Source organism: Chrysochloris asiatica, unplaced genomic scaffold, assembly GCF_000296735.1.
Source record: "Chrysochloris asiatica unplaced genomic scaffold, ChrAsi1.0 scaffold00016, whole genome shotgun sequence".
NCBI lineage: Eukaryota > Metazoa > Chordata > Mammalia > Afrosoricida > Chrysochloridae > Chrysochloris > Chrysochloris asiatica.
Window position 1 is genome coordinate 5,327,256 of NW_006408534.1, and position 27,052 is coordinate 5,354,307.

Consider the following 27,052-nt stretch of genomic DNA (forward strand, 5'->3'; position numbering starts at 1 on the left):
TTTTCATTGATGGCCTTTATAATTTTGGGATTCACATTTAGGTCTTTAATCCATGTTGAGTTGGTTTTTGTATAAGGTGTGAGGTGAAGGTCTTGTTTCAATCTTTTGCATATCACTTTCCAGTTCTGCCAGCATCATCTGTTGAAGAGATTATCACTTCCCCATGCGATATATTTAGCTGTATGTAGATGGGTTAATTTCTGTATGCTTGATTCTGTTCCATTGAGCTATGTATCTTTCAATGTACCAGTAGCAAGCTGTTTCGACCACTGTAGCCGTGTTATAAATTTTGGATTTGGGGAATGAGAGGTTTCCAACCTTATTCTTCTTCTTAAGCAGTGCTTTGCTTATCCTGGGTTTCTTTCCTTTCCATATAAAGTTTGTAATTGCTTTTTCCATCTCTTTGAAGAATGTTGTTGAAATCTGTATTGGGATTGCATTATATGTGTAAATTGCTTTCGGCAGTATTGACATTTTCACAATGTTAAGTCTTCCTATCCAGGAGCATGGTATATTCTTCCATTTTTTTTAGGTATCTTTTGGTTTCTTTTAATAGTGTTTTGTATTTTTCTTTGTAAAAGTCCTTTGTTTCTCTGGTTACATTTATTCCTAGATATTTTATCCTTTGTGTGGCTATTTTAAATGGTATTGCTTTCCTAATGTCCTTTTCAATGCTGTTTTTTTTGGGGGGTATTGAGGAATCCAACTGATTTTTGTATGTTGATCTTATATCCTGCCACATTGCTGAATATTCCAATGAAGTCTAGTAGCTTTTTTACTGAGTCTTTGGATTTTCTACCTATAGGATCATATCATCTTCAATAGAGAGTTTTATTTCCTCTTTGCCAATTTGGATGCCTTTAATTTCCCTGTCTTGCCTTATAGCTCTTACTAAGACTTCCAGTACAATATTGAATAGGAGTGATGACAAAGGGCATCCTTGTCTGGTTCTTGTTCACAGAGGGAAGGCTTTCAGTTTTTCACCATTGAGAGTAATTGTATATATGTGCTTAATTATACTGAGGAATTTCCCTTCAATTCCTATTTTGTTGAGTGTTTTTATCAGGAATGGATGTTGGATTTTGTCAAATGCCTTTTCTGCATCAATCGATATGATCATGTGGTTCTTTTCCTTTTTCTTATTTATATAGTGGATAACGTTGATCATTTTTCTAATGTTGAACCATCCTTGCATCCCTGATATGAATCCCACTTGATCATGATGTATTATCTTTTTGATGAGTTGCTGGGTTCTCTTGGCTAGGATTTTGTTGAGAATTTTTGCATCTGTGTTCATGAGGGATATTGGTCTATAATTTTTTTTTCTTAGTGATGTCCTTCCTTGGTTTTGGTATGAGGGTTATGCTTGCTTCATAAAATGTATTAGGAAGTTTTCCATCCTCCTGTATCTTCTGGAATACTTTGGACTACTCTCATTTTGAGTAATAGCTTTTGGCTTGTAACTGGACTTTAATAGAGTTTGAACACTTAAACATAGGCCACCAAGTCACCATGCAGTCTGAGCTACCCATCATGAACTGATTATTGTCTGACCCATAGAGTTATAAAGTTGAACTTGCATGACAATAGTTGCATTCCATCATTAAATGAAAGTGAGGTATATAAGTTTGAGCTCAAGCAGGACTGGAAGGTACAAGTAACTTACATGAGGAAGTGGCCCAACTGTCCATGGTCTGTATTCCTGTCATATTACAATCCCTCTTCCATTTTGCACCTATGGCCTCATGGGGAATTCCTTATGATCAGTTGCCTTAGGAAAAGAAGACTCGTGTCTAGTTTATAGTTGGTTCTGTAATTCATAGGGCCCACTTGAAAGTGAACCATGGAAGCACTGCTAGTCCTCTCAAGACTGAGAGCTTCCTGAAGAACAGTGGTGCAGAAAATCCTCCTAGTGGCAGAACTTCAAGAACTACACCTGTTTGTTTACTTTTATTGGAAGAAGAAATGGCCAAATGTGTAATTGCATACTGATCCATGGATCTGGCCAATGGTTTGACTGGATGGTAAAGGACGTGGGAAGAATATGATTGGAAAGTTGGTGACCAGGAGGTGTGAGGAAGTGGTAAGTGGCTAGACCTCTCTGAGCCAAAGAAATGAACATATTCATATCTTCTGTGAATTGTCACCAAAGGGTGATCTTGGCAGAAAAAGATTATAACAATCAAATGGATAGTATGACATGTTCTGTGGAAACCAGTTACCTTCTTCCCCTGTCACTCTTGTCATTGCCCAATTGACTAATGAATAAAGTAGTCATGGTAGCAGAACTCAAAAACATGGACTCCACTCACCAAGACCAAGTGGACTACAGCCACTGCTGAGTGCCCAATCTGCCCAGCAGCAAAGACTGACACTGAGTTCCAATATAGCACGGTTCACGGGGCAATCTGCTAGTAACTTAATTGCAGGTTGATTACACTGGACTTTTTCCATCATGGACATATAAGAATTTTGTTTTTACTAGCATAGACACTTACTCTGAATTTGTCTTCTCTGTACATAATGCTTCTGCCAAAACTATCATCTGTGGACTCACAGAATGCCTTATTCACTGACATCGTATCCTACACAGCATTACCTCTGGTCAAGGGATTCATTTAATGAAGTGTGGCAATAGACCCATGCCCATAGAACTCACTGTTCTTATCATATTTCCCATCATCTTGAAGCAGTTGACTTGGTAGAATGATGGAATATGCAGAAAGTTCGAGACCATGCTATAGGGAAAGAAAAGGCATAAAAATCATGAAGGAAATAAAACTGTTCCTGTTGCAGATGGCGTGATTATTTATGAACATTTTTGAGTAAGCTAGTGAGAACAGACATTTTTGGTCTCATCATCTTATTATTTACAACCTTGTGAGGAATTCATCAGTCTTTCACTATTCAGCATAATTTTAGTTGTAGGTTTTTATAGGTGCTCTTAAGTTAAGGAAGGTTTTTTTGATTCTTATTTTCTCTTTATGTGTCTTTATCCTCCTCTGTTTATAATATGATTAAAATATTTGCCCTCCATACAATTAGATCCATTATCATATAATATGTTGGCCACCTATTGATAGTCTTTTACAATTTAGTTTGAGTTCTTTCTGGATCTTATCATCAGTGATTTTTCTGTTGAATCCTGGACATTTTATGTTTTACATTGCTTTTTGTTTATTACTTAATGCCATAGAGTTGGGATCCGATTCATAGCTACCCTGTACAGGGTTTCCAAAGAGCAGCTGGTAAGTTGGAACTACAGGCCTTAATGGCCTAAACCAACATTGCACTTTACCGCATTAACCAGCAGCGCCACACCAGAAGTCCAGGTATTACATTGTTGTTGTTGTTAGGTGCCATCGAGTCGGTACCAACTCATAGTGACCTTATGCACAGCAGAACGAAACACTGCCCGATCCTAGGCTAACCTCACTACTATTGCCACGCTTGAGTCCATCGATGCTGCCACTTGGCCAATCCATCTCATTAGGGGTCTTCTTCTTTTTCTCTGACCCTCCACCTTACCAAACATGATATCTTTCTCCAGTGACTGGTCACTCCTGACAATATGCCTGAAGTATGAGAGACAGAGTTTGGCCTTCTTCGCCTCTAAGGAGCACTCTTGCTGCACTCTTCCAAAACGGATCTATTGGTTCTTTTGGCAGCCCATGGCACTTTCAATATTCTCCTCCAACACCATAACTCAAAAGCATCAATTTTTCTACAGTTTTCCTTATTCACTGTCCAGCTTTCACATGCATATGAGGCTATTGAAAATACCATGGCTTGGGTCAGGCGCACCTTAGTCCTCAAACTGACATCTTTGCTCTTCAACACTTTAAAAAGGTCTCATACAGCAGATTTGGCTAATGCAATACGTTGTTTGATTTCTTGACTGCTGCTTTCATGAGTGTTGATAGTTGATCCAAGAAGAATGAAGTCCTTGACAACTTCAATTTTTTTCTCCGTTGTTTATTGGTCCAGTGGTGAGGATTTTTGTTTTCTTTACATTGAGATATAATCCATACTGAAGGCTGTGGTCTTGGATCTTCATCAGTAAATGTTTTAAGTCCTCTTCACTTTCAGCAAGCAAGGTTGTATCATCTGCATATCGTAGTTTGTTAATGAGTCTTCCTCCAATCCTGATGCCACGTTTTTCTTCATATAACCCAGCTTCTTGGATGATTTGCTCAGCATACAGGTTGAATAAATATGGTGAACGAATAAAGAATATAACCTTGTCACTCACCTTTTTAAATTTTAAACCATTCATTGGTCCCATGTTCTGTTAGGAGACTCTAAATTATGTCTGTTTTATCTGGCTTTTATTTTGACACTGGTCCAAGTGGAAAAGGGATTGCCACCTTGCTATTGCCAGAGTTGAAGTCCAGGTTCTTCACTCTGCCCCTATTGATACCTGAACTGGAAAGCTCCTTGTTACTACTGGACAGGGATGAGAGTTCTGGCTCTCCACTAGACTTCCACTAACATCTTCCTGGCTGCCAGGGATAGGAGTGCCTGCTTTCTGCTTGTATGTGGCCTATACTGAAACTGAAAATATGAGGTGTGACAGAGGTGACATTATTCCTGGGGAGTGGTAAAAGTCCTGACTCTGAACCAGGCCTACTCTGATGCTACTCACACTGGGAGGAAGATATCAGGGTAGAAGTGCACATTCCCCAAGTAGTCGCCACTGATGCTATGGAGAGGTGGATGAACTTGCTACTTCTTGGTAAGGATGAAAATTCACTTGTTGGGTAAAGTGTTTTACAAATATAAAAAAGTCCCTACTTTTTCTGTCCTTCCACTTGTAATAGAATAATTAGTGTGAAAGTCTGGACCCCCTGTTGTCCTTTGCTGGTGGGTGGGAGTAGGGCCTCCATTGGTATTTGACTGCAGTGTTGTTGTTGTTGTTAAGTGCGACTGAGTCAGTTCCAACTCAGAGTGACCCTGTATAGGGTTTCTGAGGAGTGGCTGATGTGTTTGAACTGCTGACCTTGTGGTTCAAACCGACCCTGTGGTCAATGCTTATCCTACAGAACCACACCAGAACCCCAAAAACCTACAAAACCTTGTATTCCTAGGTGGTGTCCCAGCTAAGTACTAACCAGGCCTTACCCTGCTTAAGGCACTTTGGTAGCATAGTGGGTACGAATCAGGCTGTGTACCTTTAAGGTCAGCAGATCAAAACTACCATCTGTTCTGTGGGAGAAAGATGAGGCTTTCTGCTCCAGTGAAGATTTACAGCCTTGAAAACCCTGTATAGGTTCACTATGAGTTGGAACTGCCTTCATGGCACATCACCACCACCCTGCTTAGCTTTTGAGATCAGACACATTCATGGTGGTGGTATGAACCTAAATATATGGCTTGCAGTAGAACAGTAATTTCCCCCAAATTGTCTTGCTAAGCTGCCTCTTTTCCTGGTTTCTCTATGTTAAAGAGTGCAAACTTTCTTGGGGACTTTTTTTTGGTGTGTGTGTAGTCATTGGCTTTTCCTAGTTGCCAGTTTCTTCACCTCCATGTCTAGGATATATGAGGTGAAAAGAAAACTCAGGAAACTCACTGTCATGTAATTCTTGGATTGCAAAGTTTCTAACCAGTTATCCTTCATTCCTGTACTTTTCACAGTCTTCTTAGGTTTGTTTTATATATAGTGTCCAGGGATTTAGTTGTATTTAATGGAAAGAATAGAGGAACACATATCCCCTTCATTTTCCTAGAAGTGGAAATTATGATGAGTATTTAATGAGCTATAATTTGAAGATATTTATGTAAACTATGGATTCCTGGTATGGGACTGTAACACCTGCTAATGCGCTGGACTGCAAAGTCAGTTTGAACCACAAGGTTGGTGGTTCAAGCTCACCAGTTGCTCCTTGGAAACCCTATACAGGGCCACTTGGATCTACTTGATGGCACTTAACAAAAACAATGTAAACTATATACCAGGAAGATTCAAAAAATTTGTGGAAAATTCCATTATCTTTTAATTCCACGTTTCCACTAACTTTCTGAAGCCTCCTTATATGCTATTTATATTATAAAGTCCTTCATTCACTTATTCATTCATTTGACATTTATTCCAGTACTACTTGTTTCAGTAACTGCAAATGCCGACAATGGAGAGTAGAATTGGCAATGGAGTAGGTATTCTTGTGGATTGAGACAAAAAAATAACTATGTTAGGTAGCAAAAAATACAATTGGGAAAAATAAAGTAGGATTGGGAGAACAATGAGGGCTGAAGGTGTTGAAGACTTTCTCTTTTACACAAGGTGGTCAGAGGATATAACTTTTGGATCCTGTGTTAAACTAGATGGCTATATGCATCTGAATTGAAAGACTCAAGACTAGAGATGTAAAGTTGGGGATTATAAGTCTGTAGACAACATTTAAAGACACAAGACTGAATGTGATCACATAGATAGTGATGATAAATAAAGAAGAGTCCTGGCTGCTGGCCCATTCCAACATTGAGAGTTTGGGTAGATGAGGAGAAACCAGCAATGAGAAACGAAAAGAAATCAGTGAAGTAGGAGACACAAGAGATACTGTGTTGGAAGCTGAGAGAAGAAAGTGTTTCCAGAAGGAGGGTGTGAATAGCCTGTCAAAATATGAGAGCTGAAAATTGGCTCTTGGATTTGGAAATGTGGAGGTCACGGATGGCTTTGCCAAGATCTGTCTCTAGGTGTGGGAGTAACATGAAAGAAGAGTTGGTGAAGACATAGAGACGGCAAGTATATACAACTCTGTGAAAGTTTTGTTGTAAAGGAATAGGTGCAGATAAATTGGAAGGTGTAGAGGAATATGGGATGGAGTAAAAGGTTATTACTGTACATAGTAGGTAAATATAATCATGGAAGCTTTATATTTATACATAGATATGTATATATATTAAATTAATTTTGATTGACAATGAAGTCTTAAATCTCATATAGTGAGAAGTCTTCAATAGGTTTGGTAATCTTAGCAATAGAATTTATATTTGAAGAAGACTTAGTTAAATATGAGTTGGTCTGCATACGATGTGTAATTTTAAAGCTTTTTTTCTTTCATTTAATTTAGATTTACAATTTCAGTTAACCCTTTCCAATAAAAATCTCTTTAAATGAATATTTACTTAGCAGTGATTGAAAACTTTATATTTACAGAGTACTTATCAGTCTGTATCAGAACAGACACAAGAAAAGCGAAAATTTACATTAGTGATATAGGGAGAAATTAAAGATAATTTGATCCCAAATCAGGGACACTGAGTCTCAAGGGAAATGTGGATCATGGTCTTAGAAGGAGATTTACTTACAACCCTCCACAACACTATTTACCAGCTTCTGGGGCTACTGTACTCTCTTTCTCCTCTTCTTTGTTGTTTTTGTCACTTTCTACATTGAAACATACTTATTTTGAACTGCTTCCAGTTTTCCAACAGCAAAGCCACTTAAATCAGAAGAATTTATTCTTCGGGACTGCTGGCTTTCCATAGAGAACCCTGTACTATGCGTTCACCGAAACTCCTTTCCATTTCCTGCTGGGAAACCTAGATAGGCTATATTTCCTAGTGTATCATGCAGTTTAGTAGAGCCTGAGGAGTGAGGCTGGGAGTAATATTCACCCCATGTAACTCAAACCTTAGGAAAACAACCTGCCTGTTCCTCAATGTTCTCGCCATATTCTCTCTTTTCATTGGTCTGCTGGCAAGATGCCAAGGATCTGCTGGTGGAACTTGGGTTCTCAATGACTGAGCCACACAGCATCTCTCGTGAGAAGCACTGCATTGTGACACGAGCAAGAAGAAAGCTTTCTTTATGTTGAATCTCCAATAGTTTGGAGTTATTTGTTACAATAGTGAGCCAGTTGGATGAGAAGAGATGAATACTGACTTTGTATTCACACCTTTAAGGCCCAAAGGGTGCATACTGGTTTTAATCAGGAAGAATGACTACCTGCCCTATGTCCTTGGTTTTGCAAGGTGGAGATTTTTGCATTTGAGTTTGTTTGGGGAACATTTTTGGCACAGACAAGGTCAATTGGGAAACAACAGTTTTCCAATGCTTCCCTTTAGCCTTCTAAAAGTTCCCTTTAAGAAGCTGAGCTACCTTCAAACCAGGAGGAGAAACAAATAGTGCTATCTCAGGTACTTTCTCTTATATTTCTCAGATCTTATTTGATACATATTTACAAGAATCCAATGAGGTTGTAGTTGTTAAGTGCCGTCGAGTCGATTCCGACCCATAGCAACCCTGTATAGGGTTTCCATGGAGCAGCTGCTGAGCTTGAACCACCGACCTCGCAGTTCAAACGGCTTTGCAGTCTGGCGCATTAACCCACAGCACCACACCAGGACTCCAGTTTACAGATAAAGAAATTTGTCCAAGACACAGAGTTAGGAAGTTGAGGAATCTTTGTAGCTTCCCAACCTAGAGCACTCGCTCTTCCTGCTGTGTTCACTCTTCTGTTTCTATCTAGAGAAGGAAAGTCTTGTAATTTGCTTATTTACACTTTGCTGTTAAAGACTCAATCTCCTCTCCCTTCTTATGTTCATTTGCATTTTAAAGGATGTGAGAAACAGAAGACCTAGAAATTTATTCAAAGAAATGAATTGTAGGCAGTGTTGTGATTGAGTGGAATAGAGCACACTCTTCAGATAGCAAAGAAGGCCTGTATTCAAACAGAAGGAGAAGGGGGAGAGAGTGTTTAGTTTCTAGGTAGGAAACACAGGAAAATGAACTTCTTTTTCCTTTTAGCTCTTTAATATAAGGTCCCCATGATTCAGCAACTGATTAGGAGACTAGATTAAAGGTGAGAAGAGGTGATAATGTTCAGTATCATGAGAAGATTCAGATAGCCTCCCTGTTGCAATAGGCTTGTCAGTGCCTAAGAGAAGAAAGGTGTAGTTTCTGATAAGGGAAAAAGTGCAGGTGTCTGAGATCAACTTCATGTTCTATATTTTTCCGTGGTACAGTGGGTTTCTACAAAGTATGGCTCACATGTAATGTAACACTTGCCTGTGCACTTGCTCAGCACTCTACAGTTTAAATTGTACTTCTACATATATTATCTAATTTGATTTGCACAGTAATTTTGGAAAGCAATGAGGTAGGAATTATTCCATTTCCAGGCGAGACAGTGGTAACTCAGGTTTACTGATTTGAAGCCCAGAATTTTCTTATGCTGTCTTCTTTTGATTCGGAGATCTAAGAAAAGTCTCTTAGACTTTGAAGCTAGCACTTTATATTAAAAAATACAACGTGATTATCTTTAACAATCTCCACACCCTATCTATTCTTTTTGTGTGTGAATGCTGTGGAGATGTGTGGAATGTACTGGTGTGTGTGCGAACCAAAATATGTTTATATATTTGCATATATAATATTCAAATATTGTTGCTGTTGTTAAGTGCCGTTGAGTTGATCCAACTTACAGTGACCTGGGTTTCCAAGGCTTTAAATCTTTGCAGGTGTGGAAAGCCTCATTTTTGTCCTGTGGAGTGACTGACAGGCTTGAATTGTGGACCTTATGATTTACAGTCTAATGCTTATTGTATGGAGTCACCGCACTCCCAATATTCAAATATATATTATATATATTTATACATTGTGCACTCATACATGTGTGCACAAAGTTAATGTGAAGTTTACAAAAGAAAATTCCAATTCTCAAAGTCAGTCTCCAATCTTCTGTGTAAGGAATATCAGCCACGTTTTGAAGAGTGTTTTCTGAAGCAGAGTCCTAGTTCTGTGATGGGTGCAGCACACTGGAAAGTCTTTTTAGGAGAGTCCAATATGCTTAAGTATGTTGAGGCTTGAAGAAGTCCCATAGGAAATAAACATTTGATCTTGTCTGATGTAACAGTATCTTGATAAGGGAATCCTTTTTCTGGATCTATCACTCATTCAAGGAGCTCTGGTAGGTAGTGTGGTGGTTACTAATCAGGCTGCTAACCCCAGGGACAGCAGTTTGAAACTACCAGCTGTTCCATGGGAGAAAGATGAGGCTTTCTGCTCCTGTAAAGATTTACAACCTCAGAAACCCTATGCAGGGTCGCTATGGGAACCGATTCCACAGCACATAACAACAACAACATCACTCATTCACCTGTGATGACAGCACATCTTTTTGAAAATGTAAATTCAGGAACAATTAGAAAAGTTTAATGTAGAGAGCTGGGCTTATCATCCAAAGACCTAGGTCTTGTTTTCACTCCACCATTAGTTGACTCCATATTCTTGGACAAGTTACTTAACCTGTTGGCTTCTTAGTTAACTCATATGTAAAAAGATTGAGAAAAATATCTTAGTTCTAAAATTGTATCATTTTATTTGCTTAGTTTTAAAACCAGTGTGACATAGTTTTAGAACTTGGAATACTCGTATGTTAGTCTTAACTTTGCTCATCTTTCTAAGATGAGGTTTCATCGCTGAGATTTTGTCTACCTCTAAACTCCTAGAATCTGAAAAAGAAAATCTTTTACCATAAAAATGTTTCAAAATACAAAGACTATCTGATGAAGTGTCAAATATTTTCTGCATGAGATCTTAAATCACCAGAGTCATTAGGACATATCTAAACTTTCAAGGCTATTTGGTATTTATTATATTATTTCAACTATTTTTCATACCCAATATTTTCATTTAGTTTCTTTTTTAATGACTTCCTTCTATTTTGTATTACTAATATCCTTGTTAATCTCTTTGAGGATCCTTATTGGGATTCTTGTTTTGTTATAGTAATTCTATTTTACACAGTTTCATGGATTGATGTGCCCCCTTCCAAAATGTGTGTCAGCTTGGTTAGGTCATGATTCTCAGTGAGTTGGCAGTTATGTAATGATATAGTTTGGCAGTTTTGTAATTTGGCAGTTATGTAATGTAATCTTATAAATCACAATTAGGGTGGGGTCTGTTTTGAGTTGTACCCTTTAAGTAACAGCTTACTTAAATCACTATCCTTCACTGTCATATTGCAGTCATACTCTTGTTAGAGGCACACCTCTTATCTCAAAAAAGATAAAAGGAGAGAGAAGTGAATAGAGAGAAAGAGGCCTACTACCACCAAAAAGGAAGAGCCATGAATAGAGTCTGTCCTTTAGACCCAGGTTCCCTGTGCTCAGAACCTCCTATACCCAGGGCCTGGTTGGTCTCAGACACATGGATATGTACAAGAAACATTAGGCCAACAGATGTTGAAAGGAGATTAGGACCTTCCTCCAGAGCTGGCAAAGAGAAAGTCTTCCCCTAGATCCAGCATTTAGACTTCTAGCCCCCTAAACTGTGAAAAATGTATCTGTTTATTAAAGGTATCCACTTGTGGTATCTTTGTATAGCAGCAGTAGATAACTAGACACACAGGATATGTTGTTCAGCTTGTTAATTATGTCTTAGTGGTTGTACTCTTTAGTTGTCTAATTATTTTAGTCTGTGGGTCAGATTCTCCAGAGGAGTGTCTAGAATGTATACCACGTTCTAGATGCTGTCACTTCTGGTGAACTTATGAAGAGGGGTGGAACCTCAGGTGAAGCCCCAAGCATTCCAAACTGATCTTCCTGGACTTGCCATGTCATGCAGGCAACTAATCTGGACTTGCCTTTAAACTCTTAGAAGTGGTACTGGGAAGAAGAAGTCATAGGTTGAATTTACTAGTCTTGCATTGGGGCTATGGATATAAGGGATGGTGGAATAAATGTCATGGTGGGTGAGTTAGTCTGTGCTTGTTTTCATCATTCCTCACACATGCAGGATGCATGATGTATGCACTCTCCTAATGTGAACTTATTTAACATGCTTAGCTGCTAACTAAAAGGTTGGAAGTTTGAGTCCATCCAGAGGCACCTGGAAGGAAGGCCGGGTGGTCTAATTCTGAAAAATCCATAGTTGAAAATTTTGTGGAGAACAGTTCTACTCTGACACACATGGGGTCACCATGAGTTGCAGTTGATGTCAACAGATAACGTGACCTTACAGATCGCAGCCAACTTGTTCTATTGCCAAGCTCAATGGCAACGGATAGGGAATCTTCTCAAGAAGAGGGAGAGAGGAGGTGAGAGTAGATTTTTAAAAGTCCTTTATTGCCTCAGGTTACTGTTTGCCATAGGAATTGTCAATTTTTAAGGATTCAATTTGAGAGCAAGGAAAGCACTATTCTGTGATAGTTTGCCATCTCGTGTGATACCCAAATAGCAAAAGGAAATGGGGGAAATTCAGCCAATAAATTTATCTATGAATGTGCCCTAATCTATTTTTATTAGCTGCTTTAAAGGAAAACATCCAACGACCACATAGTGAACCATATTCAGTTTCATCATGAAGTTTTTTCCAAATTATAGGCCCACCTCAATTAGAAAATGGTGTTAAATAGGAACCCTAAAGGGATGTGGTATAGTTTAGGAAAGCAGTCCCCAAAAGGGTTGAGATTACAAATCCTTATTACAATTAGACGCTCAACTATAATACACCCTTGAGGGCTTGTGGGAACAATGCAGATATGATAATTTTAGATAGTACTATTGGGTTTTGCTGAAAAACTAAGTGTGTCCAGCTCTGTAATATTACCTACATTCAACATCACATGTGATGAGCAGATCAGTCTCATATACAACAATGGAAAAAGAAAAACAGAAGAACCTTTAGAACAAGAATGTAGAAAGGGAGATAGAAATGGAGAATGAGACAGACAGACAGACAAGACAGACAAACTCACCTTGGAACAGGCAAAAGTTGTTTCTGAGGCTAGAGGCAACTTGGAGAAATACATGAATCAATGGAGTTGTAAGGTTTAAAATATGCCTGCCAGTGAGACCAGTATGGGTTAGATTTAATATGAATACCTGTGTTGTTGTTGCTTATCAACCGAAGAAAAAAATTTAAACCTCAACTTGCAGTATTGAAGAATTCCATGGGAAAAATATTGAATGATGCAGAAAGTATAAAAAGAAGAAGGCATATACAGAATCACTGAACCAAAATGAAATGGTTTGTGTTCAACCCTTTCAGCAGGTCGCATATAATCAAGAGCCAATGGTACTGAAGGAAGCAATCCAAGCTTCATTGAAGGCATTTGTGAAAAATAAGGCTCCAGGAGCTGAAGAATACAAATTGAAATATTTCAACAAACTGATGCAGCACAGGAGACATTCACTCATCTATGCCAAGACAATTGGAAGACAAACCTGGTGAACTGATTGGAAGAGATCTAAATTTTGTGCTCATTGCAAAGAGAGGTGACCAATGGAATGTGGAAATCATTGAACAATATCATATTTTCTAGAATGGCTTCAATAGTTACATAGACAGGGATGGCCAGAAATTCAAACCAGATTGAGACAAGGATGTGTAACTAAAGATATCATTGCTGACGTCAGCTGGATCTTGACTGAAAGCAGAGAATACAAGAAAAATGTTTACCTGTGCTTTGTTGACTATGAAAAGTTTTTTTTCTGTGTGGATCATGACAAACTGTGTGGATCAGGAAAACATTGTGAAGAATGAGTATTCCTAAGCACTTTTTTGTGCTCATGAGAAACTTGCACATAGTCCAAGAGGCAGTTGTTTGAACAGAACAAGGGGATACTGAATGGCTTAAAATCAGGAAATCTGTGTGCCGGGGTATTATTCTTTCACCAAATTTATTCAATCTGTATGTTGAGCAAATAATTTTAGAAGTTGTATTAGATGATGAAGAACATGGCATCAAGATTAGAGGAAGATTCATTAACAACCTGCAATACGCAGATGATATAATCTTGCTTGCCGGAGGCAAAGAGAATTTAAGTACTTACTGATGAATATTAAAGATACAACCTTCAGTATGGGTTGCACCTCAATGTCAAAAAAACAAAAATCCTCACAATTAGACTAATAGATAGCATAATGATAAGTGGAGAAAAGAATGAAGTTATCAAAGACTTCATTTTGCATGAATCCACTATCAACATGCATGGAAGCAGCAAGTAAAGAAATCAAACACTGTGCTGCATTAGGCAAATCTATTGCACAAGAACAAAAATGGCAGTTTGAGGACCAAGGTGCAATGGACACAAGCCATGGTATTTTCAGTAGCCTCACATGCATATAAAAGTTGGACAATGAAAAAAAATTGTAGAAAAATTGATGCATTTGAGTATGAAGCTGGAGAAGAATATTAAAGGTACCATGGACTGCCAGAAGAATGAACAGGTCTGTGTCAGAAGTACAGCCAGATGCTTCTTGGAAGCCTGGATGGCAAGACTTCTTCTCTCATACTTTGGGCATGTTATCAGGAGGGACCAGTCCTTGGAGAAGAGCATCTTGCTTGGTAAAGTGGAGGGTCAGTGAAAAAAAGGAAGACCCTCCAACAAGATGGGTTCACTCAGTGGCAGTAGCAATGGGCTCAAGTGTAACAAAAACTTTCAGGATGGCTCAGGACCAGGTCCTGTTTCATTCTGTTGTGCATAGAGTCACTATGAGTTGGAACTGACTCAATGGCATCTAACAACAACATTGTTAGTTGTATGTGACCATTGTAATGGATTCTCAAACCCAGATGAGAAGTAGAGAGTACTGTGTGAAGGATAGTTAGTTTGTGTCAGAATTGATGAGAAAAATTGAAGAGTGGAGGCATGTCTGACCCCTGCCACAGAGGAATCCACCTTGGGTTGATACTAATGGTGATTCTCATTCTCCTTACTTGTAAAGTCAAAGTCAGGCCCCTACCCCTTGTCCTTTTTAACAATTCTTGTTATTAAGTGCTGACTCATAGCAACCCTGTAAAGAGTTTCCAAGGAGCAGCTGGTGGGTTTGAATTGCTGACCTTGTGGTTCGCAGTTCAGTGCTGATCCTACAGTGCTACACCAAAAGTCCTTTTTAATAGTAGGAAAGCACAAAGAAGACTTCAAAATATCCTAAGCATACTTTCTAGAAACAACTGTTGTCCAAACTCCAAGTCTCCCACGATGTGCATGTGCAGGTAGAAATTGAGATAGATGGAAATGCTGTCAGGAAGCAGGAATTCACTAGACAAGGTATCTCAATAAAATTAATTAAATTTAGTTTAATTTGAACTTAACTGGGGAAATAGAAACAGATGACTAAAGGGATTTTGAATATTCAAAATGTGTGGGTTTTTTTTTATCACTTGAGATACTGTTGGTTCTCTGTAATGATAAGAAAAATTTCAGAAAATATAGAGATTGAGGTCATTGTGTATTTCAAAATTTTCCTCTTGCTCGCTCAGCTTCGTGTGACATCTACTGACTGCTACAAATGATGAGGCAAGAATCCTGGTGTGGTGCTGTGGATTAATGCTCAGGACTGCAAGGTGTATTTGAAGTGCAAGGTCAATGATTCAAACTCAACAGCCATTATTCGGAAACCCTATATAGGGTTGCTATGTCCGTGGTTCAAGCTCACCAGCTGCTCCTTGGAAACCCTGTACAGGGTCCCTATGGGTCGGAATCAACTTGACGGCACTTCACAACAAAAACATATAGGGTTGCTATGAGTCGGAACCGACTCAAAGGCTCTTAATGACAACACACATATGGTGTTATATGGTGGTTATGTGCCTGGAGTTTGTTCTGACTCATAGCGACTCTGTATAGGGGGTTTCTGAGGCTATAAATCTTTATGGGAGCAGAAAGCCAGGCCAGCTTGTAGTTTCAAGCTGCTGATAGTGAAATTAGCAGCCCAACTCAGCTACCAGAGTGCCTCTCTCTCTCTCTCTCCACAAACACACACACACACACACACACACACACACACACACACACGCAGAACCTGTACATAGATCACAAGACAGTTGTTTGAACAGGACAGGAGAACGTTGTGTGATTTAAAATCAGGAAAGGTGTGCACAGAGTTATATCCTTTCACCATATTTATTCAATGTATACACTGACTGCACAAATAAATTTGAGAAACTGGACTATATGAAAAAGAATATGGTATCAATATTGGAGGAAGACTCATTAACAACCAGTGATATGACACAGTCTTGCTTGATGACAGTGAAGAGTATTTAAAACACTTACTGATGAAAATAAAAAACTACAGTCTTTAGTATGGATTGCATCTCAACATAAAGAAAATAAAAGTTCTCACAAGTGCACTGAATAAGCAAGAAACAGAGAAAATTGAAGTTGTCAAGGATTTCATTTTACTTGGATCCATAGTAAACATTCAATGGGAACAGCAATCAAGAAATTCAATGATGTATTTCATTGGGAAAATCTACTGCAAAAGGCCTTTTTGAGGTATTAAAAGGCAACGATGTCCCTTTGTGGACTAAGGTGCACCTGACTGAAGTTGTGGTATTTTCAATAGCCTCCTATGTGTCCACAAGCTTGACTATGAATAAAGAAGATCCAGGAAGAACTGATGCCTTTGAATTATGGTCTTGGAGAATGTTGAATATACCATGGACTTCCAGAAGAGCAAACAAATCTGTCTTGGAAGAAGGACAGCCAGATGCTCCTTAGAAGTGAGGATGGAAAGACTTTGTCTCACATATTTTGAACATGCTACCACGAGGGACCAGTCTCTGGAGATGGACATCATACTTGGTAAAGTAAAGGATTAGCATAATCAATGAGACGGATTGCCAAAATCTCAAACATGGCAATGATTGGATGGGACAGGATCTGGCAGTGTTTCATTCTGTTGTACCTAGAGCTGCTATGAGTTGGAACCATCTCAACTGGTGCACATAACAACAATAACTTCTAGCATCCAAATCATACTAATTTTTTCCCGAGATGCCTTCCAAATATCATTGATAGCTGTTTTTCAAAATAAGAGCCATTGAAGGATTAGACTACTGACTCTTGCCTTAGAATTTCTTCTAATCTATTATGACCTCCCCATGCATTTTTTCCTACAGTGCTGAGTTTTAAAGAGAACACACTAGTTATTGAATAGCTCATAATCTGAATTTGTCTATTTTCTTGTGGTGTCAATTAAGTAGTTTCTCTATCTCCTATATTTTACATCACTGAAAATTAGTTCTAAGGGCTTTGTTAGATTCAAGTTAAACATTTTAGCAGGAACACTTCATAGAAGAGTCTGTATAAGTCATAGTGCATTCTAGTAGTAGGTACATACTAACAAATTCTCCCACTTTCATTGATGCCAAATTTGGTTACTTGGTTGAAATAGTGACCACTAGGTCTCACTATTATAAAAGTATATTTATCTTTTCAGTTAGCACAGAACCTGTGGGATAGTACTGTGTGAACTTCAGAATTTTAATTTTATAATCTCTCCTTCATTTGTAATTAAATGTGCAAAGGCCTGGAGTTAGAAAACCAAAAGGAAAGAACACACTCAATATTTCTCATGCTGAAAGTACTGAAGAGAACATGTAGTCCTCAACTTCTAATATTGAATCATTCTATGGGCAAAATACTGAATAATCCAGAAAACATAAAAAAGAGATGGAAGGATTACACAGAGTTGCTGTGCCAAAAAGAAATGGGTAATGTTCAACCATGTCAAGAGGTAGCATATAATAAAAAAACTATGGTATGAAAGGAAGAAGTCCACGCTGCACTGAAGGCATTGCTGAAAAACAAGGTTCCAGGAATTGACCTAGCCCAAACTGAAACTTTCAACAAACTGATGCAGCACTATAAGAGCTCATTCATCTAGGCCAAGAAATTTATAAGACCTGGCCAACTGATTGGAAGAGATCCATATCTGTGCCCATTCCAAAGAGAAGTGACCCATTAGAATATGTAACTCATTGAACAATATCATTAATACCGCTTGCAAATAAAATTTTGCTGAAGATCATTGAAACACAGTACCTCAACAGAGAACTGCCAGAAATTCAAGCCGGATTCAGACAAGGATCAAGTGATATCATTGCTAACATCAGAAAGATCTTGGCTGAAAGCAGAGGATATCAGAAAGATGTTACTTGTACTTTATTAACTATGCAAAGACTTTGAACTGTTTGGACTATGCCAAACTATGGAAAGCATTGTGAAAAATGGGTATTCCAGAACCCTTAATTGTGCTTAGGAGGAACCTGTACATAGACCAAGACACAGTTGTTAGAAAACAACAAGAGGATACTAAATGGTTTAAAATCAGGAAAGCTGTGTGCCAGGGTTGTATCCTTTCAACAGAATTATTCAATATGTATGCTGAAAAAGTAATCCTAGAAGCTGAATTATGTGAATTATATGGCATCAGGATTGGAGGAAGACCCATTAAGAATCTGTGATATGCAGATGATACAATCTTGCTTCCTGGAAATGAAGAGGACTTAAAATACTTACTGATGAAGATCAGAGCCTTCAGTATGGATTGTACCTCCATGTAAAGAACAAACAAATCAAAAACATGAAAGTCTTCACAATGTGATCAATGAATACATCATGCTCAGTGGAGCTAAGATTGAAGGTGTCAAACACTTCGTTTTACTTGACTCCACAATGAATACACATGGAAGCAGCAGTCTAGAAATCAAATGATATATTGCATTTGGCAAATCTACTGCAAAAGACCTCTGTTCAGGAGGAAAGAGATCAGTTTGAGGATTAAGGTGCATCTGACCTAAGTCACGGTATTTTTAATAGCTTTATATGCTGGCAAAAGTGGGACAAAGAATAAGGAAGACAGTATAAGAATTGATGCCTTTGAGTTACAGTGGTGGAGAAGAATGCAAAAGATACCATAAACTGCCAGAACAAACATACCTGCATGGGGAAAAGTATAATCATAATGCTCCTTAGAAACCAGGATGGCAAGACTTTTTCTCTCATGCTTTGGGCATGTTATTAGGAGGGACCAGTCTCTGAAGAAGCACATCATGCTTGGTAAAGTGGAGGGTCACCAAAAAATAGGAAGTCCCATCAAGGAAATGGATTGATACAGTGACAGCAGCAATAGGCTCAAATGTAACAACAGTTGTGAGGATGACGCAGGGCTTGGCAGTTTTGTTCTGTTGTGTATGGCTATGGATTGGAACTGACTCAATGGTACCCAACAACAATAACCTCTATTTTCTGGTTATTATACTCTGAAAAGAAAAGCTTTCACTCATCAGTTAAAGATGGAAACGTTTCTATAGCTTCCTTTGAGAGGATGTTGTTGTTATTAAGTGCTGTCAAGCTGTTTCAGATACATAGCGACCCTGTATAGTGTTTCTAAGGAGCAGCTGGTGAGCTTTAACTGCCAACCTTGTAGTCCAAGCTAACTTTGCAGTCCAGCACATTAACGCACAATACCACATTAGGAAGGTAAAATAACGGCTTAATTATCTCTTTAGTTATATTTTATAATTTAGTTATAATAAAAAATATTAGATATAGTAGTCATCTCCAAGGGTTGCCAATGCTTTTACTTGTTTATTTAAAAATATATCATTGTGGACTCTTGGATTTTTATTAACTTAGTGTTTATGATAAACTATGCTGATTATTCTTTTTGATGTCCATTTTGTCTCAGATTTGTCCAATGGAATTCCTTTCAATTTGGCACCTATGTAATTTTGACAGGCCCTTCCCTCCCTTAATTGTCAATTAGTCCCTTGATTTCAGACATAATAAACTAATTCTGACTCTAGTTGTACTAGTTCTGTCTGATCTTGAATTAGGTATTTCTCTAAGGTGTCCTGCTTCTGTTGGGAGGATAGTAACAGAGGGCTTCAAAAAAATTGTGAAAAGTAAAATGGAAAGATAATGGAATTTTTCCACAAACTTTTTGCAGCCATTGCATTTCCAAATTAGGCTTAGTGTTCTTATTGCTGTCATTACTCTTAGGTCTCTGAGTGGGTAGATTGAAAATGAATGAGTTTATATTGATAACATTCTATACAAACTTAACATTTCAGCTTTTTCTTTGATGTTTATATTTGTTTATCTTCTTTTACACTGAAAATATTCCTAGTCACAATAATTTATCTTTTTATTTCCTCTGACAATAAATATATAATTTACAAATTACAATACCAGTATCACTGTTGTTGTTGTTGTTGTTGTCAGGTGCCATCGAGTCGGAACCGACTCATAGCGACCCCATGCACAGCAGAACGAAACAATGTCCGATCCTGGGCCAACCTCACTACCGCTGCCACACTTGAGTCCATCAATGATGCCACCTGACTGATCCATCTCGTTGGGGGTCTTCCTCTTTTTCTCTGACCCTCCACCTTACCCAGCATGACATCCTTCTCCAACGATTGTTTCCTCCGGACAATATGTCCAAAGTAGGAGAGACGAAGCAAGCCATCCTGGCCTCCAAGGAACACTCTGGCTGCACTTCTTCCAAAACAGATCTATTGGTTCTCTACTAAATATGAAATAAATGAACATTTTATTATTCCCTTGCCTTTCTTTTTGATCTTAACATATATCTCACTAAGGAAACCTGGTGTGGTGCTGTCTCAAGGTCAGCGGTTCACACTCAACCATTTGCTCCTTGGAAATTCTATACCAGGTCTTTATGAGTTGGGACCAACTCCACAGCACTTAACAACACCACCACCAAGAATGTATAGGCATCCTGGTGTGTTGTTGTAGGATAAACACTGGACTGCTAACCACAAGGTTGGCAATTCAAACCCTACCACCTACTTTTCGGAAATCTTATAGAGAGGTCACTATAAGTAGGAACTGAGTCGATTACACTTAGGCACTAACTATTTAATCATTGTGAAATAATTGTATTTAAATATTTACATGTCCAAATTTCACAATTTTATTTAAAAAAGGGAAATTCAGTGATTATTCACTCCTATGCCAGTCTTCAACCCTCTGCCCTTCTTTATCCTTTTAGGATTTTTTTCTTGTGAAAATGAGCAAATGTGATCCCTTTGGAAAACTATCAGTTCTTTAAAATGTTACAGACAGAGTTGCCATAAACTCCCAGAAATTCCAATTGGTTCAAACTCACCAGCTGGTCCTTGGAAACTCCAGAGTTGCTATAAGTTGGAACCAACTTGACAACACTTGATAACAGCAACAATTTCCAATCCAGTGCTCATATCACTGTATTTATTAACTACTCAGTGGGCTTGGTATTTATGTCTTGAGGCTACTGTGAGGATAAAATAAGTTAAATTAATAATGGCTACTATGAATGATGAACCCTGGTGTGGCTCTGTGGGTTAATGCATTGGACTTCAAGGTTGGTTTGAACCGCTGGGTTGGCGGTTCAAACTCACCAGCCACTCCTTGGAAACCCTATGCAGGGTTGCTATGGGTAGGAACTGACTCAGCGGACTTAACAGAAACAACAATGAAGAACAGCATAATAGCATAAATGCTTGCTCTAGAGCCAGTGTTCCGTCATTCCACAGATTTAAGGGTAAATGGTTTTTAAAAATAGGTTTGGTAAAGAATCCATAATGGATTCCTAGCAGCTTGCTAGGACGTAGGGGTAGGAATAAGGGGGGGGGGGCAGGAGAAGGCAGAGCACAGGGCAGGGAATAGACATAGGATAATCTGGGTATTGAGGAGGGGGGCGATATACAAGTAGGGAGAGAGGAATGGAAGAACAAGACAGACGGGAGAACAATTAGGCAGGTCTGAATGAGCTAAATGAGACAGAGGTAAAAACGGATCTAGGCACAGCCTTGGAACAACAGGGCTCTGGGATCCAGATACTGGGACAGGGTTGGAATGGGGAAAAGTGGGGAATAACGTTGAGATACTTGGCTGACTTTTGAACCTTGGTTTTCCATGCATTATAATATAAAACAGTCACTGGAGGGAGAGTGAAAGGAATAGCCAGAAATATCACCATAGAAAGCTTGTAAGTCTGTCTTCTGCCTATAACTAATTGGAATACCTAAAATGGGACTACAATGTATCTAGTGAAGGAGGTCTCATGAGGAGCCTCTGCATTGCATAAAACTATAGAAGGAAGCCTGAATCTCATCCAGACCATCAGAGAAGGGAAACTTTCCTCTTGAAAGGACAAGCAGACCAGCCTGGAGTAGTCAGAAAACCAGAAGACACTTCTTGAAAGAAGTACCTACAGGAAAAATACAAACCAACAAGGGCAGTCCGACTGTTACCATAAGAAAAAACTAGCTGTCTGCCCAGGAGATATCAAGGCAAGCAATTGGGTCCTCTCAGCGCAAATCCTCCTCCAAGACTAAGACGCAGTGGGAAAATGCATTCTGATTGGCGACCACACACGTCACCCATAAAGAGAAGTGACTGAAGAACATCGAAGAAGCAGCGAGCTAAGCCCTGCATCGTTTAGCAGACTATAGTGAGCCCAGGTAGAGACCTCGTCGGCCAGCAGTGAGGCAAGACCTGGGGACTCATGGGCTCAGAGTCAGTGACACAACCATAGAGGACTAGAGAGGAGACTGAAGCGACCAACTGATAAGAAGAGGGCGGACAGACGCAGGAACACCCACACTGGCAGATGATACCCACTTGCCATGGCTCCAATGATGGGACGTACAAAGCTCAATCCGAAGAAGAAAGAAGAGGAAAAAAAAAAGTCATCTGAAACAGTCTGATAAACTGGACATCCATGTATAAATGCAGTAGCTCAAAAGAGAAAACAAATCCCTGCTCCAAGAATTATTCCCACCCCCTCCACACAAAGAGTAGATAGGGATGGGCAACTTGAACATTGACTAACCAAAAATGGGAGAAGGGATACAAAGCTTTCAACAGGGAACCTAGATCCACAGGGTGGGGAGGATGGTGGAGTCTTCAGTGAGTAGTGTCCCACCTGTCTGGGAGAGGCAGATGAAAAGAAATGCAGATGGTCACTTGGGATGCAAGGGTGAATGACTGTCACCAGGACTGATTGTGAGGACTGGTAACGTAAAGGTGGACATTTTATAGCAAGGAGGGGAGTGATTAACCTTTCAGTCTAGGATCGGAGAGCCCTGGGACCATCAGTGGAGAAGAGCAGAGAGTGGGACCCCACCCAGAGGAGCAGTGAGGACAGAGACTGAGACAGAGAGGATGACGTGAAGAGAGAGGACGTCGCGAAGAGATGGCGTGCCTGGGGACTAGGGATCCAGAGAGGGAGAAGGGATGTGTTTTGAGGACCATGAGGGGAGGGGGGCCGGGATTGTAGGGTATATCCTTTGCATGGACGGGATGGTAACTATGGCAATGAGACGATATATGATGGAATGAATGTAAAACTAATGTTCCCCCATGTAGACTATCACACAATACACAATAAAACATTAAAAAAAAAAAAATGGTTTGGTGGTAGTTAAGTTCTGTGGAGTCAGTTTTGACTCAGAGCCACCCTGTATAGTTTTCAAGGCTGTAAATCCCTAGGGGAGCAGAAAGACTCATCTTTCTCCCACAAAGCGGCTGATAGAATAGATTAGAAATGATGACCTTTAGGTTAGTAGCCCAACTCATAACCCACTATGCTATCAAAACTCCTAATAATGGATTTAAGTAGGTTAAAAAAAAAGTGTTATTTGTTTAAAACCTTTTCCCTTCACTGTTCAACTTTGAAAAAAAAAAAAAAATGGATCCTAACCTTTCTCCTCATCTATTCCAGGACATTCATTTACTCATTGCTCACTAGAGGGAGGCCTTTGCCACTTGTATTCCTTTTCAAAGGCTTTATTTTCTGCTTTGGAAATGGATTCCTACAAGGCTACTATCTGATTTACTGTGGGGAATACTCCTATAAGTGGTACACAGATTTGCGATTTAGCTTGGGTAAGTATATCTCGCCTTTTCCCACCTCCTCCCCAGGCTGCATCCCACCCCACATTCTAAGTAACTCATCCATCGTAGGCTCTTCCCACACTGCTGCAATAGTAAATGATTCCTTTTTCCCTCTATCCCACCCCTATCCCAGTCTTTTTGCTACATGGAAGCCCGAGAAATTAGAAAAAAATATTTCATGTCATGTCCATCTTAAGATTCTATAGTGGATTTCCATTACTCTCAGTGAGAATAAAGTACAAATTTGTAATGATTGCCTATGAAACCTCAATGTGTAACTTAAGCCTCTGGTCTATGAAGCAGCACGCCCCCCACCCCCAGACCCAATCTTGGGACCAGACCTTTTCCTAATGTTTTCTTTCCCCCTTCATCTTCTTTGTTTTAACCACATCTTCGCACTATTCTTTGAATTAGAAATTAAACTCACCTCTTTTCATTTATAGAAAAAATATTGGGCATGGGAAAAACACTAAAATTGGGATACATTTTTAACTTCTCCTTCTCTTTTTTGCCAAGGTATTGTCTTATTTATTTTGGGCATGACAATCAATATTCATAGTGATTGTATATTGCGCCAGCTCAGGAAGCCTGGAGAAACCACCTATAGGATTCCACAAGGTAATATTCCTCCATGCTCCTGATTTCCACTCTTCCTTTTTGTTGTTATGAGGTGCCTTTGAATTGATTCTGACTCAGCCATACTATGCACAACCAAACAAAGCCCTGCCAGGTCCTGCACCATCCTCACAGCTGTTGCCACATTTACCATGTTTGAGCCCATTGGTTTAGCCATAGTGCTGATCCTTCTCACTGAGGGGTCTTTGCCCCTAACCCCAACTTAACCAGCCCGACAGCCTGACAGCCTTCTTCAGGAACTGTTCCCTTCTGATAATATGTCAATCCAAAAGATGAAGTCTTACCATCTTTGCTTTTAAGGAACGTTCTGGTTGTACTTCTTCCAAGATAGATTTGTTCATTCTTTGACATTCCATGTTATATTCAATATTCTTTGCCAACATTATAATTCAAAGGCATCGATTCTTTATTGGTCTTCCTTATTTATTGTCCAGCTTTCACATGCAAATGAGACTATTGAAAATACTATGACTTGGGTCAGGAACTCTGGTTCTCAAAGTAACATTTTTACTTTTGAATACCTTATGAGTTTTGGTTTTTCAACAGAAGATTTCCCCAATGTAATATGTCATTTTGATCTCTTCACTGTTGCTTCCATGGATACTGATTGTGGATACAAGTAAAATGAAATCAATGACAACTTCAATCTTGTCTCCATTTATCATATTATTTATTGAGGATATATATATGTAACTTTCAATGTTGAGAATTATCCATTCTGAAGACTGAAGTCTTTGATCTTCTCAATAAGTGCTTCAAGTCCTCTTAACTTTCAGCAAGCAAGGCTGTGTCATTTGCATGTCTTAGGTTGTTAATGAGTCTTCCTTGGATCCTGATGTAATATTCTTTATAGAGCCAATTTCTCAAATTATTTGCTTAGTATACAGATTAAATAAATGTGGTGAAAGGAAGCCATACTGACCCATTCTTTTCCTAATTTTAAACCACACAGTATCTGTTCCTTTGTTCCGTTTGAACAAGCCTCTTGATCTATGTACAGGTTCTATATAAGCACAGGTTCTGACCTTGTAGTCCAGTGCATTAACCCATGGTGCGACACCAGGATTCCATTTTGCCCATAGAATTTTCTAACATTTCAACTTGAGACTTGAACTTTTTCTTCATTTTTTTCAGGTTGAGAAATGTTCTTTCAGCTGAGCATGCTCTTCTCTTTCAGTTTTCTAATTCCAGGTCTTTGCACACCTTTCCTAATTTTAAACAGTTCAGTGTTCCCTTATTCTGTTCGAACAACTGCCTCTTGGTCCATGTACAGGTTACTTATGAGCACACAATTAAATGTTCCAGAATACTCATTCTCCACAAAGTGGTCCATAGCATCTCATGATCCACACAAGGCACCAGGAATTGACTGAATATAAATTGAAATCTTTCAACAAACTGATGCAGCAGCAGTTTAGGCACTCAGTCATCTATTCCAAGAAATTTGGAAGATAGCGACCTGGCCAACCAGTTGAGAGATCCATATTTGTGCTCATCCTAAAGGTAGGCAACATAATAGAATGTGGATATCATCGAACAATATCATTAATATCACATGCAAGTAAAATTTTGATTAAGGTAATTCTAAAAACAGTTGCAACAGTACATCTATAGAGAACTTCCAGAAATTCAACCCAGATTTGGACAAGGATGTGGAACAAGGGGTATCATTGCTGACATTGGGTAGATCTTGGCTGAAAGCAGAGAATATCCGAAAGATGTTTACTTGTGAGCAGACAAGCACTCTGATTGGTGACCATGTTCGTCACCGATAAGGGGACGTGAATGAAAAACAGCAATGAAGCTGCGAGCTAAGCCCTACCATGTTCAAAAGACTCCTGTGACCCCAGGTGGAGACCTTGTTGGCCAGCAGTGTGGCAATACCTGGGGACTCTTGGGCCCAGAGTCAGTGACATAGCCACAGACAACTAGAGTGGAGAGTGACATATCCAGCTGATAAGAACACCCACACTTGCAGATAATACCCACTTGCTCTGGCTTCAATGACTACATTATCAGAGCTCAACTAGAAGAAGAAAGAAGAGGAAACTTTCTCATGCTCTGAGGTTATTGAAAACACAATGGCTTGGGTCAGGCACACCTTAGTCTTCAAACTGACATCTTTGCTCTTCAACACTTTAAAGAGGTCTTGTGCAGCAGTTTCAGCAAATTAAGTGCATCGTTTGATTTCTTGACTGCTGCTTCCATGAGCGTCTATGGTTGATCCAAGCAAAACGAAGTCTTTGTCAACTTCGATCTTTTCTCCATTTATATTGTTGTTGTCAGGTGCCATCGAGTCAGAACCAACTCATAGCGACCCCACGCACAGAAGAATGAAACAATGTCCGATCCTGGGCCAACCTCACGACCACTGCCGCACTTGAGTCCATCAATGCTGCCACCTGGCCAATCCATCTCATTGGGGGTCTTCCTCTTTTTCTCTGACCTTCCGTCTTATCAAGCATGATATCCTTCCCCAACGACTGTTCCCTCCTGACAATATGTCCTAAGTATGAGAGACGAAGTTTAGCCATCTTGGTCTCAAAGGAGCACTCTGGCTGCACTTCTTCCAAAACAGATCTATTGGTTCTTTTATCAGCCCAATGGCACTTTTAGTATTCTTCTCCAACACCACAATTCAAAGGCATCAATTCTTCTATGATCTTCCTTATTCACTGTCCAGCTTTTGCATACATATGAGGTTACTGAAAATACCATGGCTTGGGTCAGGTGCACCTTAGTCCTCAAGCTGACATCTTTGCTCTTCAAC

The 27,052-nt window shown here is 39.3% G+C and overlaps 1 protein-coding gene across 1 annotated transcript in view; it reads left to right on the plus strand.

Annotated features, from left to right (window-relative positions):
• SRD5A2 (steroid-5-alpha-reductase, alpha polypeptide 2 (3-oxo-5 alpha-steroid delta 4-dehydrogenase alpha 2)) overlaps positions 1-27,052 on the plus strand; it is a 76,251-nt gene that overhangs the window by 43,374 nt on the left and 5,825 nt on the right. Inside the window, exons 2-3 of the mRNA XM_006835162.1 lie at positions 23,474-23,637; positions 24,163-24,264. Of these exons, the coding sequence (XP_006835225.1) occupies positions 23,474-23,637; positions 24,163-24,264 (266 nt within the window). The remainder of the gene's footprint in view (positions 1-23,473; positions 23,638-24,162; positions 24,265-27,052) is intronic.